Genomic DNA, 16,059 nt, shown 5'->3' on the forward strand with positions numbered 1-16,059 from the left:
AACTCAATCAATGGTACCAAATTTTATAACACTTTGATCTCTTATATATCCAAAAAATGGGGAAAGCCATCATGGAAATGGGATGAGCAAAATGATGATATGCTCTTTCTTAATTGTTTATTCTAATAAATAAATAAAAGGAACCAAAAAAAAAAATTTTAAAAACAAAACATTATGCAGTTGAAGGTGTTTTATGTATATATCCTGAGGGAACAATGTGACAACTTTAGAATGAAGTGGTATAATTACAAACTGATGTTGTAATTAAAGTCAGAAATATTAAACGTTTGGATACATGGTTGAATCTCTCATTGGAAGTCTTTTCCCTTAGTATGGTAAAAGTTGCTCAAAAAACAAACCGATTTCCACCAACGTTTGATCATCAACTAACACCATATCGGGCGTTCATGAAAGTTCGAAATGCTGAGAAAACAATGAACTATGTACAGTATATAGATAAAATATCTTAGACTTGTTCACTCAATATATAAATATGTATAGTATCAAAATTAATTCAAATCTTTATCACGTCCCAGCTCCCCTTTGGGTAGTCCAAGCTGGAACTGCAAATCTAGCACAGAAATCAGGAAATCCTGCATCATCTTCCCTATGGATCCCTTCGTCGAAATTAAGTTCATAGCTTTGAGGATCATACTGAAACTGCATCATCGACCTTCTTTTCTTGTTAATCCTATATATGTTAAACTTCCGAATGAAATTCTTCCACCTTGGGCCCGCCAAAACCTCTGATATCTCTTTCAGTTTCTTCGCTTTTTTCGTCAACCAACTCTCTGATCTTATCTCTTCTGCCGCCTGTTGGTGCAGTATATATCCATTTCCATGCCCTTCATTGCTGTTTCGACGCCACCAGCAAAGGCCTCGGAAGCAACCGCAACTAGGCGATGAAATTGTCTCTTCAAAATCTTGGGTATAGTCTTCATCTCGTAAAGGCCAGGTTTCATTAGCATGTGTTGGTTTTTGTTGTGGGGTGGCCATGGGAGAAAAGTGATGATGGAAGACTTTTGGGATCAAAGACGCTTTTAAGGCAAATGCAGATATGCTAATAACTTGGTATAAAAAGAATCATCCTATCCTAGGCCTGTATCAGTTTATCTACTAAAGAGAGAAGAAGGTGGAAGTGCTGAACACTATGAAGAAATCTGGACAAAATTCTATGCAAATATTTAAAGGGTAACAATAGAAAATCCAAAGTCTAACAAGATTAAGCCACGTAATATATTTAGCTTTTTCTTGAGCATTGGCTAATTCGTATTGGATTGTCATTATTGACAACTCACTGAATTAAGCAATAATCGGTTCCTTTTAGGTATTTGAAGGTGGGCAGTCAGGCATTTACCTGCCAATTACAGCTCCAGCTCACTTTAGTCTGTGTGGCTCCAGCTGCTTCTTGACCGTTAAAAAGGGCCAAACTGGCAGCACCATGCTAATCTTCAAAATATTCTTGCATTAAACTTATAATATTTGTCCATATTTGCCTACCATTTAAAGGATTATTTTTTTGGTGGTCTGATTGACAAGTTCTATATGAATTTATTGATTAAATAAACCAAGTATCAGAAAAAGATCCTCTCCATACCTGCCACTCACCCACTGTTATTTCAATTATATTCATGGATTCTATCCATTTTATGGTTAGCATCAGCAGGACGATTCAAGATTTAATATTAAAATAATACTAATTTTCTCATCTACCTATTCTACCAAATGAAAAAAAAAAAAAAAAAAACAAATATTCTGTTTGTGAATGCAACTATTTCTCCCTGTTTTAGTGTTTAGCTAAACATGTTTAGGGAAACATACTTGGGCTGTTAGCCCAAATAAGGGATGCTTTAGATGGGCCCAATGACCATGTGTTAGATTAATGATGATGAAGTATAATATAAGCAAGATTCAATGTTCTAGTTTTGTTATATTTTAAAATCTAGATTTATACACCGAGCCAGATTTGATTCACTAATTGATTTATATTTCATATTCAAAGAGTAAGGTTCCATTTTGATCATTCACGAGGAGAAGTTTAACCTTATTATTAAGACACTGTTCAAATATTGCTTTCTGCAAGAAACTTCAAACAAATATGTTGCATTTCAGGAGTTATGGTTACCAATTAATTAATTAGTTGCTTGAAGACTACTTAATTATAACTAAAGCTCATATTACAAACCTTAATTTACAAGCAAATCTAATTATGCTGTCCTCAACCAAACAGACCTTACAAAGTCCAAAACCAAAATTAGCCGTCATGAAATTGTCCCAGTCCCTTGCTCTCATTCGTCCTTTACTTTTACATCCTTAAGCCATTGTGATACGTCACCTTCTTGGTTAAATGGCGGCCATTTAATTTGAGATGTTTTGGCTACACCACAAATTAAAGTAACATGCAAGGCCTACATTTTTTTTTTTTTTTTTAAGCTAGAGGCAGCTTCCCTTTCCCTCTATTGTGCATGCTTCAACAAGTCCTTCAATTGCAGCCCCTCATATGGGCATTTGGTCCTACAAATTTCCAAATATGCAACTTCCAAGAAAATGACTTTCCTCCCTTGTGATTAAAATCCTCATTCCAAGTCCAAAATAGCTAATATGTATCTTATACAAACTGAGGTGTACATATGCCATTGGGTTCAAAGGCAGAATGACTCATGAATGTGAACTGAAAGATATGGCAAGATAGAAAGCAGGATTAGATTTTAACTGTTGGCCACTTTGTCTTTTCATAGTAATCATGTCGACACTCTAAAGTTTGTCGCTAAATGTTGTTCGAATCCAACGGTTTTGACTTCATTTTTGCTTGATTCGAGTAACTATGAGAATATTTTACTTTCTTGCCATACCCAGCAGTGATCCAAAGTGGCCGATGCAACGGGTTCGAAGGCTTTAGTTAGCAGATAATAATCCTTAGATATTTTCACAATTTTAGTTTTAAATATCTGCACATAAATTTTCATGGATCAATTGGTCACCGTAACTTAGTTACAACCTCTGAAAAGTCGCCGTTAATAATGGAAATCAAGCCAAACCTATTTTAATTAATTACACCGCCTTTTCTGATCAACTATAAGCAATCAATTGTCTCCTTGCCGATACCGGCGTTGCTTCAAAGGACTTGACGGCTGGAGTTCGATCCGGCGTGGCGGGAAGCCGCGACGTGAAGTTGATAATTGGAAGCTCGTTGGCTCGGTTCGACTCATCCTCGAAATTCAGCGCGTAGCTCAAGGGGTCGTAACTGAAATCCGACGAGTTGCAGTGCTTGCGCCCTCCTTTTCCGATTCTGGTGATTAGGTTTTTGCACTTTTCCTTTATGTAAGGCGATCTCGGCGTCCTTGACTTCACCTCCTCCAACTCCTCCATGGCTACAGCGCCTTCGATATATGGCGTCGAACGAAAGCAGCAGATCGAGGATTTCATCTTCTCCTTGATTCTCTCCCTTGGCGATAGAAAATTGCAGCTATCGTTATACATTCTGGTCTTCGATCGAAAAAAACAAATATTTTTTGTTTTTTGTTTTTTGTTTTTTTTGTGATTTGGTTTTCTAGGTGTTGATGGGAAACAATAGGCAAGGGAGTTTGGAGTATATATAGGTTGAGGAAAAAATATGAAAAAAAAGGGATAAGCGCGCGTGCTTGGTGGCGAGTATACAGAAAGCCGGTTAGCTGGGAGAGTGGCTAAAAAACCGTGGGAGGTGCCTGTGCTAATGGTTTTTGTTAGACCTTAAACCAACGTGAAGTTTTTTTTGGGTAATTCGGTAATACAAAAGCAACTTACTTTCAAAATGAGAGCCATAAATATATATATATATATATATATATTTTTGTTTCAGACTATCAATTTTAGCGAGTGTTTCTTACAATTTAGGAAAGAGTTTATTTATTATAAAAGCGGAAATTAAATGTTTGATTTTTAAATTTGAAAATTTTTAATTTATGTAAAAAAATAAATTTTATTTTTAGACGAAATTATAAATTAAAATTTTTTAAAGAGTGTTAATTTTAAGAATAAATATTTAATCAAATTTTTTGTATTTTCACTTTACTTCTTAATAATTTGCAAAAATTTTAAGAATTGATTATATTATTTCATTTTTTTAATTCTGTCCAATTTTTTATTTCATTTATTTATTTTTAGTATAATTAATAAAAATATATCTTTATTTTATGTATTTTTCATTTAAAAATTTATGGTTTAATTTAATAAAATTGATGATTTTATTTTTTTATTTATTAAAAATATACACAAATACTATCAAATAATTTTTTAATATTCTACAGTACTTTTACATTAAATTTATTAAACACTATTTTAATCACAATAATTTTAAAACAACTTTATTCTAACAGTATTTTTTAAAATAAAGTTTCGATGGTCAAATAGACCCTAACCAATGAATATTGATCATGTGCTGAAATTAAACAAATTGTCATTAGCTCAACAATTTTTTTAAATAAAGAAGATTCTTAAAAAAATTTTAAAAAATGCAATTGTTAGGATAAAATCTTAGTGAAAATCCACTTCCTAACTTATATGATGATTAATTTCTAATAAAATGGCATGTGAATAGCCAACAAGCGTTGGGTTAACCTTTGAAAGTCATATGTGCCCTTAAAACGTTTTGTGTTGCCTTGGATTGTCCTTGTGAAGTGTGGGCTCAGTATGCTTCAGTGGTAGAAAGAGAGTGTGATTAATGGTTTTGCAAAAGGGGTCAAAATAGGAGCAGCTGCTTTTGATTATTTATATATATTTTCGGTTAACGTTAACGTAGCCATTGCGCGGATTTGGATAAGGATGCAGTGCGTGGACCATGAACTTTTACTCTTTTTTAGTGCTTTGATGCAGCAAGATAATTATTAAAATGAAAGGTGAATGGATTTGGCCTTTTGGGTTTCGGTGGCAGTACCGCGTCAATTTAGGAGTCACGAGTTAAGATGTGAAACGTGGCGTACCCATTGTCGGCAACAGTATCGAGGTCTTGTTGCACGGACCATGTGCCCGCCGCTCAACGCTGCCATCTCTTTCATTTTTTTTTTTGGGGGCATATGACTGCTTCCATTTCCTCCGTGCTTGTGCATTGTAGTCAAGGATGGAAATAATATATTAATATTTATAAATTATTTAAATTTAATTTAAATAAAATTTAAATTTGATTTATTTATTATTGAATTGAATTTGAATTATTTTATTTATTAATTGAATCAAATTTAAATATTTTTATATTTTATTTTAATAATTTATGAATTTAATTAAAATTTTATATTTAAATATATTTTTATTATTTTAATTAATAAAATATTTTAAATTTAAGTTCTAACGTAAATAATTAAATTTTTATATAATATAAGAATTAATATTATTTTTACATATTAATTATATTTAATCAAATGAATTTAAATAATTTAATTTTTATTTCAAATTTAACTTAAATTTAAAAAATAAAATTTGATTAAATTTCATTCGAATTTTAAATTTTAAATTTTAAATCGAACTAAAATTTAATATTATATTAATTAAAATTTAATTGATTAAATCTTTAATACGATGAAAATTATAGTGGTTAGCCGGTTATTATATAGTACTACTAGTTAAGAGATTAGCGAGCAACAGCCAAGAGCCACCAGGGTTAGTTTATCTTAAGAGAGAAATCGAACAAACAGCCAAACTCCACTTAGTACAGTAGAAGTAGTAGTGGTAACCGTATATGTGACACTGTGCTTATTTAAAGGTGGTGATGGCAAGCTTTAGTGTTCTGAGAACGCTTAGGTTTGTAGAGGAGGCCCCTGGGCCCCGGCCTGTAACGGCTATGAGAAGAGGTTACATGAGACAAGATTCATTTGGATCCCTTGCAGATGACGGCCGTCTACATGCATAAACCAATTATTGAATATTGCTAATTTATGATGAGACAATGGGCCCAAAAATAAGCCTCTAAAGTCTTAACAACCATACTGGAGCCCATCTAACTGCAGGCCCAACAATTTGCAGAAAGCGGCCCAACGCAAGTTTATATCACAAAACCAGACGAAGACTTGCAAAGGTTAGACGCCTCTGGTGGAGTCTGGACGCTCCCTGAAACAAACTGCTACTGTCTACAACAAAAAAAACCTCCCAAAAATCTCCGCTTGTCGATCCGTCAGCTTCCATGGTATGCTTCTCTATCACTCTTCTTTCTCCATTAGTAATTCCTTAAACTCTCTCCGTTAATCTGTTTCCTTTTCTTTCCTTTCTTTTATGGCAGGAGGCCGAACCGCAGCAGCCGGTGGAGCAATCAGTATCTCTTCAAGATTGCATGAAGCTACTAAAAGGCGAGAGAGACGAGCAACGACTCGCTGGACTTCTTCTTGTTACGAAATTCTGTAAAAGTGACGATCTTGTTTCGCTTAGGGCTATCTACGACGCCGTTGGACCTCGCTTTTTGGACCGTCTCTTAAGGACTGGTATTTTTACTTTATCTTACACTGCAATTCGAATTTATCCTTCAATTTACATTTTTTATTTGAAATATATATTTATTTTTCTTCGGTTAAAAAGGGTTGGGTAAAGGTGTGGTGAGTAGCGGTTGCAGTGAAAATCGGGATGCGTATTTGCAGCTATCGGTTACGGTTCTATCTGCATTTTGTCGAGTTTCTGAGATCGCTTCTTCAGAAGAAATGGTTTCCAAGATTCCAATGATTATTGAAGTAATGTCAAAGGAGTAAGCTTTTTACTTATCCTTATTTCTTTAGAAACAAGGAATAGATGCTACGAATTATAGCTTTGACTTAGTTGACTTTTGATTTTAGATTTGCTTGTTCTACTTAGTTTTTTATAATTCAGAACAGAACTATCCATTTCTATGTTCTTAGTTTTATATATATATATATATATTATATGTTGAATGCAGATCGGGGTTAGCTGTGCTGGAAGAATGCTATGAATTTTTATACTTGGTGTCAGCTGCTTCCAAGGATGGACTTACAGCATTGTATGAGTCTGGAGGGATGAAGTTACTCGCTCATCAAATGTCCACTCTGCCAGATGGTAGCTAATATTAGACTACAACAATTTCTAGATTTTGGCATTTCTAGGATCCTTATATTATGCAGTCTAACTCATGTATATCTGTAAGCTTTAAGTTTGGAGGGAATTTGTTGTTTTCTATAGTGTTTTTGTGCCTAACTTTTTGGGAACCAACAATATTTAGTTATGTGGTGTGTATGGATTTGTGAGTTGAGTTAGACAGTGTATGCAGAAAAGTGATAGTATGTAAACTTGTCGCAGGGTCTCATTTGATGGAACTTGCCATGAAGCTTGTCCAATTGATCCTAAGAAAGCTGTCTCAAGGCATCATTGAGAATGACCATCTCTCAGAGCTGTCAGTTATTGTAAGTCTAGATGTTCTGTAGCCATTAAGTTTTTGTTCTCAATCACTAATTCAAAAAGATTAAACTTTGATAAATTTCATCATTTCCCTTGTAATTTAGGTAGCCGCAATAGCAAGACAATTTGCTCTCCTACAAAATGCCATGAAGTTTGAAGCACTTCACTTATTGTCTGCCATCTTCTCTTCAGAATTTTCAGTATGCTTTTTTACCCCGATTGCTGTCCTCCTGGGAAGTTATTGCTTGGGTTGGTTAATTCTTAATAACCTTCTTAATTATTCACATTGTCTTAAATTATATATGATTCAGTTTCACTAAAATATTGGGCATATTTATCTATTAAGTTATGCCTGACACAGAAACTCTTTTTGACGTTATCTGTCTTGGATTTTGTTTTGAAAATGTGGAAATTATTTTTAAAAATATTCCGAGTCAGTTCTTAAGAAATATTCTCAGTAATTGGAATGTTGGACACTTCTTATAGTCTGAACAATGAATATCTTTCTTGCATCTGGAAATACATCTTCATTGAATTCTTTAACTTTTGCCTGCCATGTTCTTTTCCCTTTTGTGCTTTATGCTTAATAATCTTCTTAAATATTCAGATCGTTTTAAATTATATATGATTCAGTTTCACTAAAGTATTGGGCACATTTATCTATTAAGTTATGCCTGACACTGAAACTCTTTTTGATGTTATGTGTCTTGGATTTTGTTTTGAAAATGTGGAAATTATTTTTAAAAATATTCCAAGTCAGTTCTTAAGAAATATTCTCAATAATTGGAATGTTGGACACTTCTTATAGTCTGAACAATAAATATCTCTCTTGCAACTGGAAATACATCTTCATTGAATTCTTTAACTTTTGCATGCCATGTTATTTTCCCGCTTGTTCAAATCATCATGATCAATCTTCAATTTGATAGTCATTGACATGAAGAGTTTATGCTAGTATACTACCTAACTTTGACTGATGAGATTTACACTCGATACTTTTAGATATCACTTCATGATGCTTTCCGTGTGATTCAAAATGAGAACTGGTCAAACCATATACGTGATGGTGTTGCAGCAATTTTACAGAACCGTGTAGGTATGTTGAACTGAACATTTTCAATCTTACTGCCAGTTTATTTAGTTCATACTAGACTAGAGTCATTATTTGAAATGCATGATGTGCTCTTCTTTGTAAACTTCCATCTTGTAGAGCAAAACTTTCAGTTTTAATATTGAAGCTTACTGATGTTTATATTTTTTATTTTGACCCATAGCACCTGCTGAAAAGTTTGAGGCCCTTATTCTTGCTGAATCTATGGTATCCATAATGGGTGAAGGTTGGCTGATTTGTCAGATAAAGTTGCCTATCGTACAAGATCCTATTCCAGCTGACAGGTAAGGGATGCTTGTTAAATTTTTGTGATTCCGCTTGGGCTACTTTAATTGGCTGGGCTACATGGTTCATTATTTGTAGATTTATTTCTCAGGTGTTTATTGCTTGTCTTAGAGTCATCAAGGGTTGAAGTTGCTGTTTTGCTGAATGAGCTAGCCTACTCAAAATATGAAGCTTCTAAGAGTTCTTCATCAACAGCCGAGACTATTATTTCAAAGCAACAGAAAGTGACTATTGTCTTTTCCTTGGTGGAGAAGATAATAAAATTGATATCAAACATTGGTGAAACTGAAGGTAGGTTAACAATTCCTAGATTTACTAACCTGTGCTACATTGCTTATTGATACAGTTTTGCTTTTGCTGCCTTTGTAACAGACATGATTTAGATAAGTTTATGGCTATATTTAAATTTAGTTTTTTGTTCAGTTTATTGCAAGGGAGCTCTTTATTTCTGGTATGTATTCTGGAAACTGTTTGTTTAAGAAATTTAATATTCTTCAGGAAATTTATTCACAGGGCACCTTATTAATGAAAGTACTTTCACAAAGGTGATCAAGGGGCTAAATGAGACAATTGACGTGGTTCTAGAGTATCTACAAGATGCAAAGGTATGGCTAGAAATATTATATTAAATATTTCTTCACCTCTTTTATTCACAGTCAAAATTCTGCAGGAACATGGCCTAAAACGAGGAAATGATCTTCTTGCTTCGGTACGTCTTGTTGGGAGGTATGTTAGATGCCGTCTCATTCAGAGTATTTGTTCCCTTTCTTTTTATATATATGCAGGCATGCTTGAAAAATATAAACACTGGAAGTTGATTTTTTGCACCAATGGTGAGGTTTTCAGTGAGCTGATATTTTTGTTTATTTCAGCTATCTTGCAGAAACACCCATTGCATGCAAAGATAAAATCAATGAATTGTTGAGGTTTATGCTTTCAGTTGAAGGTGAAGATGAATCCAGGTATGGCAAGTTAACTTTGTAGCTCTTTGAGGAACTGATGCCTATATCTTTTGTTTTAGTTGTTGCATTTCTAAACTAACTTTGCTAATTAACTTTGTTATAGCCCTTTTTACTCGGTATGCTTTCTGCTCCCGATGTTATGTCAAATGACAATGAAGATTGAAGGATGCAAACTTTTGGCTTCTTCTGGAGGGTATAAAGCTGTAAGTATATATTCATTGAAAGCATCCATCTTGTTGATAGTTGATACCAATGCAACTTTATAGGGTATTGTTGAATATATCAAGCCTATCCTTCTGATAGATGTGCAGATCTTTTTATACATTTAACATATGTGCATCTTTTTCTAGTCTTTTCAAGAACAGTAGAGTAGATGCTGTGTATAAAGTGACATTTCAAAGTGTTATTTCTATATGTTACTGTATTCCTATTTATATGAAATTTAAGTTAATACTAAACTGTTATCAACCCAACCAACACATGCTTGTGTGTATATACACAATTTGATGTCTGTCTCACCTTCATAGCACCATTTACTAGGCACTATGTTTCAAGTACTTATATAATTTATGGAGGTTTCTATGTGCACTAATATTGTCATACCATAGTGTAACTGTAGCTTTTTATTGTTTTATATATGAAAGTATTGGTGTTATTGCAGGTTGTGGACTGCCTCATAAAGTTGATTGGGCAAAACAAACATGGGGTTGAGGATAATGGTTGCATTTTCTTGGCATGTGATACAATCATGAATTTTCTTTTAAAGGTGGTGGTTGTTATCATATTGTCATAAAATAGTAATTATTTATGTAATGTATTGACTCCTAGTGTAATATCAACAGAGAGAGCAATTTCGCTTTCCAGAGGATGAATCAACATTTCTTAATCTTTTGAAAGCATTGGCTCTTTGGACAGGTACTAGTTCTGTCATTGCTTGGAGCCAAAATTCATTTGAATTGTTTTTACAAAATGTTATCTCATCAAAATGAAACTACTAGGGAAAGTGATGACAGATAAGATTGGATTACAGAGTCTACTGCTTGTGGAGTAACATTTTCTTATGTTTAAATTTCAGCATAGAATTTGATAGAATAGCATTCGGTGTTATCTCATCTAACTTGTGCTCTAGCTTTCCCTGTGTTCACACGCTTTTTCTAAGCATGTATACATCATAAAGATTTCCTGAATTTGGTTGCAGAGAACACTAATGACCTATCTGTTGTCATGATGGCTTCAAGCATTTGCGCACTAGTATTTGATCTTACATCCGAAGATGCTCTTTTGAATCATACTGATTTTAGTAGCAGCTGTCTTGATATTCTATCACGGCTCATTACAAGAAGTTTGGCTTCATGGGGGCAGGTAAATACTGCTTGCTATATATGTTTATTTGCTAATTTATTTTACAAGTTGTGGAACTAAAACTTAGATGTCTCTTCATTGTAGCATATGTCTGATGTTGCTAAAGAAGAGATGGATCTTCTAGAGATTGTTACTGCAGGTTGGTTTAATAATTTTAGTAGCTTTAACTATTCTCTTTTCCAAATTTAAGTAGATTTTGTTTTTAATTGTATACAGTGTAATTACTTTAACATTTTTTTGGAACTGGCATTATGATATGCTGTGTTTGGATCCTGATGCAGGATATTCAAGATGGGCTAATCGATTCCCTCAAATAAGAAAGGCAGTTGAGAGATAACCTAAAGGGAAGTAAGAGTTGACCTTGTTATTACTTACTTTCATTGGAGGTGATACTAGGTAACTTTCTTTTTAAGGAAAATCCTCCAATTTGTTAAAGCCAATTCTGCGGAGTTTACATGTTATCTTGGTTATTCTATTGAATCAGTTAGTGTAACATGGTTAGCCTTGAAAGAAGTTCGTATGTCATGGCTCTGTCCCTTGGAATTACTAATTTAATGTTAACTTCATGAGGAATTTGGTTATGGAACTTGCTTTGTCCCCCTCTGCCTGCCTCTTTTTTTTTGGGTTGTTTCTCCTGGTAATTCTAAGGCAATTGAATAATTGGCGTCCATGGATCCTTTACCCTGATACCATGCGCCTTTGATGACACAACGGATGAGAAGCACGCGAGAAGTACAGCAGGGAATGTTTCTTCTTTTTTTTTTTGTTCTGGTAATCCTATTTCGTCAAGAGTAAGACAGCTTGTTGATGAATGATGAGTTGATGATCTACTTTTTAGTTAGCTTCACAGCAGTCAGAAACCCGCGTCTCCATGAATTGAGTAGAGAATCCAAACCTGGACGCAAGGGCAGTGGATTGTAAGCATAGCAAGTGATTTTCTTTGTAATCATAGCAAGTGATTGTCTTTATTTAGTCTGTTTTGAATAATCGCTTGTCCTTACGTATTATACTAATAAATTATCCACTTTCATTGTGCATTCGGCGGCATAATTTCCTGTTTACATTTACTATGAATTTATGCGTAATACTAGCCAGATGGGAATTCGACTTCTTATTTTTGGAGGTTGGCATGTGAAGCAGTGATTCCTCTGCTAAAGCCTGGCGCTGCATATTGGCGAATTTAAAAACAGGTTGACCACAGGTTATTGCCAAGCACGACCAAATCTCAGTGAATTATTACTTTTAACATGGTCCATTGTGTGCCATGATAAATAAAAACAGCTTAAGCTTTTATCAAGGAACAACATTAGACACGACAAAAGATTAAAGCAGTAGCATAACTCAATAAAGTATTACTGCAAGCAAGTACTTAGTTAAAAAAAAAAAAACAATTTAAAAATTAGAAGCAACGTGAGCTTAACCAGATAAGAAGCCACAACTTTTCATTTACTACTCAGCCGTCTGTCAAAAAAAAAAAAAAAAACAATTTAAAAATTAGAAGCAACGTGAGCTTAACCAGATAAGAAGCCACAACTTTTCATCTACTACTCAGCCGTCTGTCAATAGTCAACACCAGGACTTTCTTCATCCACTCCCCAGCGACAGCCTGTCACCTCACTTTCCCAAATATAGCCACCGCTACCGCTCTAGGCGGCTTCCGCCAGTACTTTCAGCGGTTCCTCCACTTACCCAAACTGTCCCTCACCAAGTTCCATAAATTAAAAAGAGAGAGAGAGAGAGAGAGAGAGAGAGAGAGAGCTCTTAAAGCATAGAGTGAAAATGGGGTGTGGCAATGCCTTCTACACCTTAATCATAACTTTCTCAGTAGCTCTAATCACCTACAACATCCTCATCTCAGCCAATGCTCCTCTAAAGCAAGAGCTTCCAGGCCCTTCGAGATCATCAATTGTTGACCCCATAATCAAGATGCCATTAGAAAGATCAAGAAGATATGGGTCAACTGCAAAGAATAGGTTGTTTCACACGGCTGTAACAGCTTCAGACTCTGTTTACAACACTTGGCAGTGTCGAATTATGTACTACTGGTTCAAGAAGCATAAGAATGGACCAAATTCAGATATGGGTGGGTTTACTAGGATCTTGCACTCCGGTAAACCTGACAAGTATATGGATGAGATTCCCACTTTCATTGCTCAACCTTTACCAGCTGGAATGGATCAGGTATTTCTTTTTTCTTTTGAGCTGCTTAGTTCATATTTAAATTAGGCAGAAAAAGGAAACTACTTTGGTTAGACTATAATAAGTTGAGTATTATTCAATTTAAAGATAACTTCCAATTAGTACTTTTCCTGAAAAAGCATCAAATCTGGGATTTGGATCAGGTTATTCTTATTGAATGGATTTATAAATTTCTGCTATGGCGGTTGAGCATTAATTGAGAAGTATTTCCATCCTTATATTGCAAAAGAACCAATAACAGTATCTATTTTCTTGATATCTACCTTTGTAAAAAGTATCCTAAGCTTATGACTATATCATTTAGCTAGAAACAATGTAAACTAGTAAGTTTTCAAGGTTGATGAGTCTCTTTCTGTCTATTTACTTCTTTCTGTACTTTTATGTTAATCACAGGGATATATAGTCCTCAACAGACCGTGGGCATTTGTGCAGTGGCTTCAAAAAGCAGACATAAAAGAAGAGTATGAGATTCCTGATTTCCTTATTTCTGTCTTGAGTCAATTTGTCTCCATATTTCGGTTGATTTTATGTATCCCATCTTTACTATGTATCCAGTTACATACTAATGGCAGAGCCGGACCATATCATTGTCAAGCCTATACCGAACTTATCAAAAGATGGGCTTGGAGCTGCATTTCCTTTCTTTTATATAGAACCTAGAAAGTATGAGTCTGTTCTGAGAAAGTTCTTCCCTAAGGACAAGGGTCCAATAACTAACATTGACCCCATAGGAAATTCTCCTGTCATTGTTGGGAAGGTATGTATTTTGGTGTTGGTTAGTTACTATAGCTGCAATCCCTTTCAGTTTTGTCTTCTCTTGATCTTTCATTGAACATTATTTAGGATTCTCTCAAAAAAATTGCTCCCACCTGGATGAATGTCTCATTGGCAATGAAGAAAGATCCTGAAGCAGATAAAGCTTTTGGTTGGGTACTTGAGATGTGAGTATTATCCAATTTACTCCATACTTGCAACCATGTTGCATTAGCTGTTGACCTAAACTTTGTTTCTTGTTTCATAATTGTAGGTATGCTTATGCTGTTTCCTCTGCCTTTCATGGTGTTGGTAACATCTTGTACAAAGATTTCATGATCCAGGTTTGATTAGAATTTTCAGTCATTCTTTCCCATAATATCTTCTTCACATAATTCAAGATGCCAACTCTATCCTCCTGATAACTGTAGCTAGCTGCCTAAACACTGGGGATGAGCATTTTTTAGGACCTACCTATGATATGTTTCTAAGAGCAAGCCAAGTTGAACGCTTGGATAAGCATTGTTATTTGTTAGCGAAACAGATTGGAATTTTGCAACTTGTCTATGTTTTTTAATCTTAATCTGCAGTTAGTCAATAGCGACTTTTCTCGTTCTTCACACTTTTGTTTATAATATTCCTGAATTGTGATTAATTTGAGAAAAAGGCTACATAATGTCCTGCCTTTCCAAACTCCCTCCCCCAAAAGATTTAAATATCTTTTACATATAATTGATGTGAAATTTGAATTTTCAGTATGCCATTTATTTCCTGAATTCTCCTAACTAGCACTTGCCTGTTTTGTGACATTTATCAGCCTCCTTGGGATACAGAAATTGGTAACAAATTCATTATTCATTACACATATGGGTGTGACTATGATTTGAAGGTAATCTATTGTACTGAAATCTCAATCATTTAGTTTAAGAAAAATGCTACTGAATTATAACCTTTTTAACTAATTGTTACCCCACGTATCTGTTTCTGAATTGGAAGAAAAAAGACATCTTCTTTTGCTTATAGTGGGAAAATTTCTGCGTCATTTCAGGGTAGGTTAACCTATGGGAAAATTGGAGAATGGAGGTTTGATAAAAGATCTTTCAGTAGTGTAGCACCGCCAAGAAACCTTCCCCTGCCTCCTCCTGGTGTTCCACAAAGTGTGGTACGTTTTAACATGTATCCTTTTCTATAGCACATACGCAAAGCAAAAAGGGAATATCTTTACAAACGTGAAACTATAGTTAGCCCATGAATTGAAATTGTGGTTCTTGGGAGTAAAGTCGTGGTTACCATGTAAACTCATTGTCTCCTCCTACTTTGTAGAATGTTTCCAATCAAATACACTGTATTTGTGGCAGGTAACTCTGGTGAAAATGGTAAATGAAGCCACATCAAACATTCCAAATTGGGGGTCATAGAAGAAAGGATAGGCTGCAACTGCAAGATGCTGTACGCCAACAAGCTCCATTCAATTGTCAGCATGGACGCTTAAAACACGTACTGGTTTGGGTAAAAAGTAGAAGGGGAGGGGGGGGGGGGGGGGAGGGTGTGGATGTTTGGTTATATATTTGTGTTTATTCTGCTAACTAAAAATGGGACATGACATACCCTGATGAATGATGATGGGCAGAGGGAGAAAAAATAAATTATATACATAATGTAATCAGAGTCTGATCCCAAATGCTTGTTGCTCTGCAAATAAACAAAAACACATTACTATTTGATGTTTGTAACTTTCGCTTTTGATAAGAATTGGCGTTCTCAGTGATTTCTCCTCAGATTCTTTAATGAAAAATTAAGGCGAATCCTGTTGCTTTTGTTTCTTGCTTATCGTGTTCTGATCTGCTTTCGAAGGAGTTTAACCTACGGAAACAATTAAGAGTGGAGGAGGATTTATAAAAGCGCACTTAATTGGAACTTGCTGCATGGAAAAAGCTTGATTCATTTCATTTCCTAGCTGTTTGGAAGATTGCTTCGTCCGTGGATGACCGTTTTTTTTTTTTCCTAAACATTTTTCCA

The 16,059-nt window shown here is 34.7% G+C and overlaps 4 protein-coding genes across 5 annotated transcripts; 2 read left to right on the forward strand and 2 right to left on the reverse strand.

The window, feature by feature from the left end:
* Positions 1–374: 374 nt before the first annotated feature.
* On the reverse strand, positions 375–1,143 carry LOC111286287 (uncharacterized). The gene has a single exon (XM_022876175.2). It carries the CDS (start codon positions 994–996, stop codon positions 526–528), a length of 471 nt encoding a protein of 156 aa, XP_022731910.2. The 5' UTR covers positions 997–1,143; the 3' UTR covers positions 375–525.
* A 1,844-nt stretch (positions 1,144–2,987) lies between these two features.
* On the reverse strand, positions 2,988–3,570 carry LOC149518560 (uncharacterized). The gene has a single exon (XM_089762762.1). It carries the CDS (start codon positions 3,478–3,480, stop codon positions 3,070–3,072), a length of 411 nt encoding a protein of 136 aa, XP_089618888.1. The 5' UTR covers positions 3,481–3,570; the 3' UTR covers positions 2,988–3,069.
* Positions 3,571–6,049: 2,479 nt separating this feature from the next.
* LOC111284893 (uncharacterized) lies at positions 6,050–12,125 on the forward strand. 2 transcript variants are annotated; one of them, XM_022873980.2, is made up of 18 exons: positions 6,050–6,154; positions 6,248–6,446; positions 6,541–6,703; positions 6,893–7,029; positions 7,270–7,373; positions 7,473–7,568; positions 8,371–8,464; positions 8,643–8,763; positions 8,856–9,055; positions 9,263–9,369; positions 9,435–9,490; positions 9,637–9,726; positions 9,830–9,929; positions 10,388–10,492; positions 10,569–10,641; positions 10,925–11,088; positions 11,173–11,227; positions 11,370–12,125. In XM_022873980.2, exons 1-18 carry the CDS (start codon positions 6,152–6,154, stop codon positions 11,423–11,425), a joined length of 1,923 nt encoding a protein of 640 aa, XP_022729715.2. In that variant the 5' UTR covers positions 6,050–6,151; the 3' UTR covers positions 11,426–12,125. The 2 variants fall into 2 exon arrangements, with proteins under 2 accessions (XP_022729715.2, XP_022729716.2); XM_022873981.2 differs by having other exon boundaries at positions 9,278–9,369.
* A 480-nt stretch (positions 12,126–12,605) lies between these two features.
* LOC111284894 (hydroxyproline O-arabinosyltransferase 1-like) lies at positions 12,606–15,864 on the forward strand. The gene is made up of 8 exons (XM_022873982.2): positions 12,606–13,269; positions 13,681–13,748; positions 13,843–14,044; positions 14,131–14,228; positions 14,315–14,384; positions 14,858–14,929; positions 15,089–15,202; positions 15,399–15,864. Exons 1-8 carry the CDS (start codon positions 12,868–12,870, stop codon positions 15,456–15,458), a joined length of 1,086 nt encoding a protein of 361 aa, XP_022729717.2. The 5' UTR covers positions 12,606–12,867; the 3' UTR covers positions 15,459–15,864.
* Positions 15,865–16,059: the final 195 nt, after the last annotated feature.

The sequence above is a fragment of the Durio zibethinus genome, chromosome 6 (genome assembly GCF_047325235.1).
Source record: "Durio zibethinus cultivar Kanyao isolate XHJ-2024 chromosome 6, ASM4732523v1, whole genome shotgun sequence".
NCBI lineage: Eukaryota > Viridiplantae > Streptophyta > Magnoliopsida > Malvales > Malvaceae > Durio > Durio zibethinus.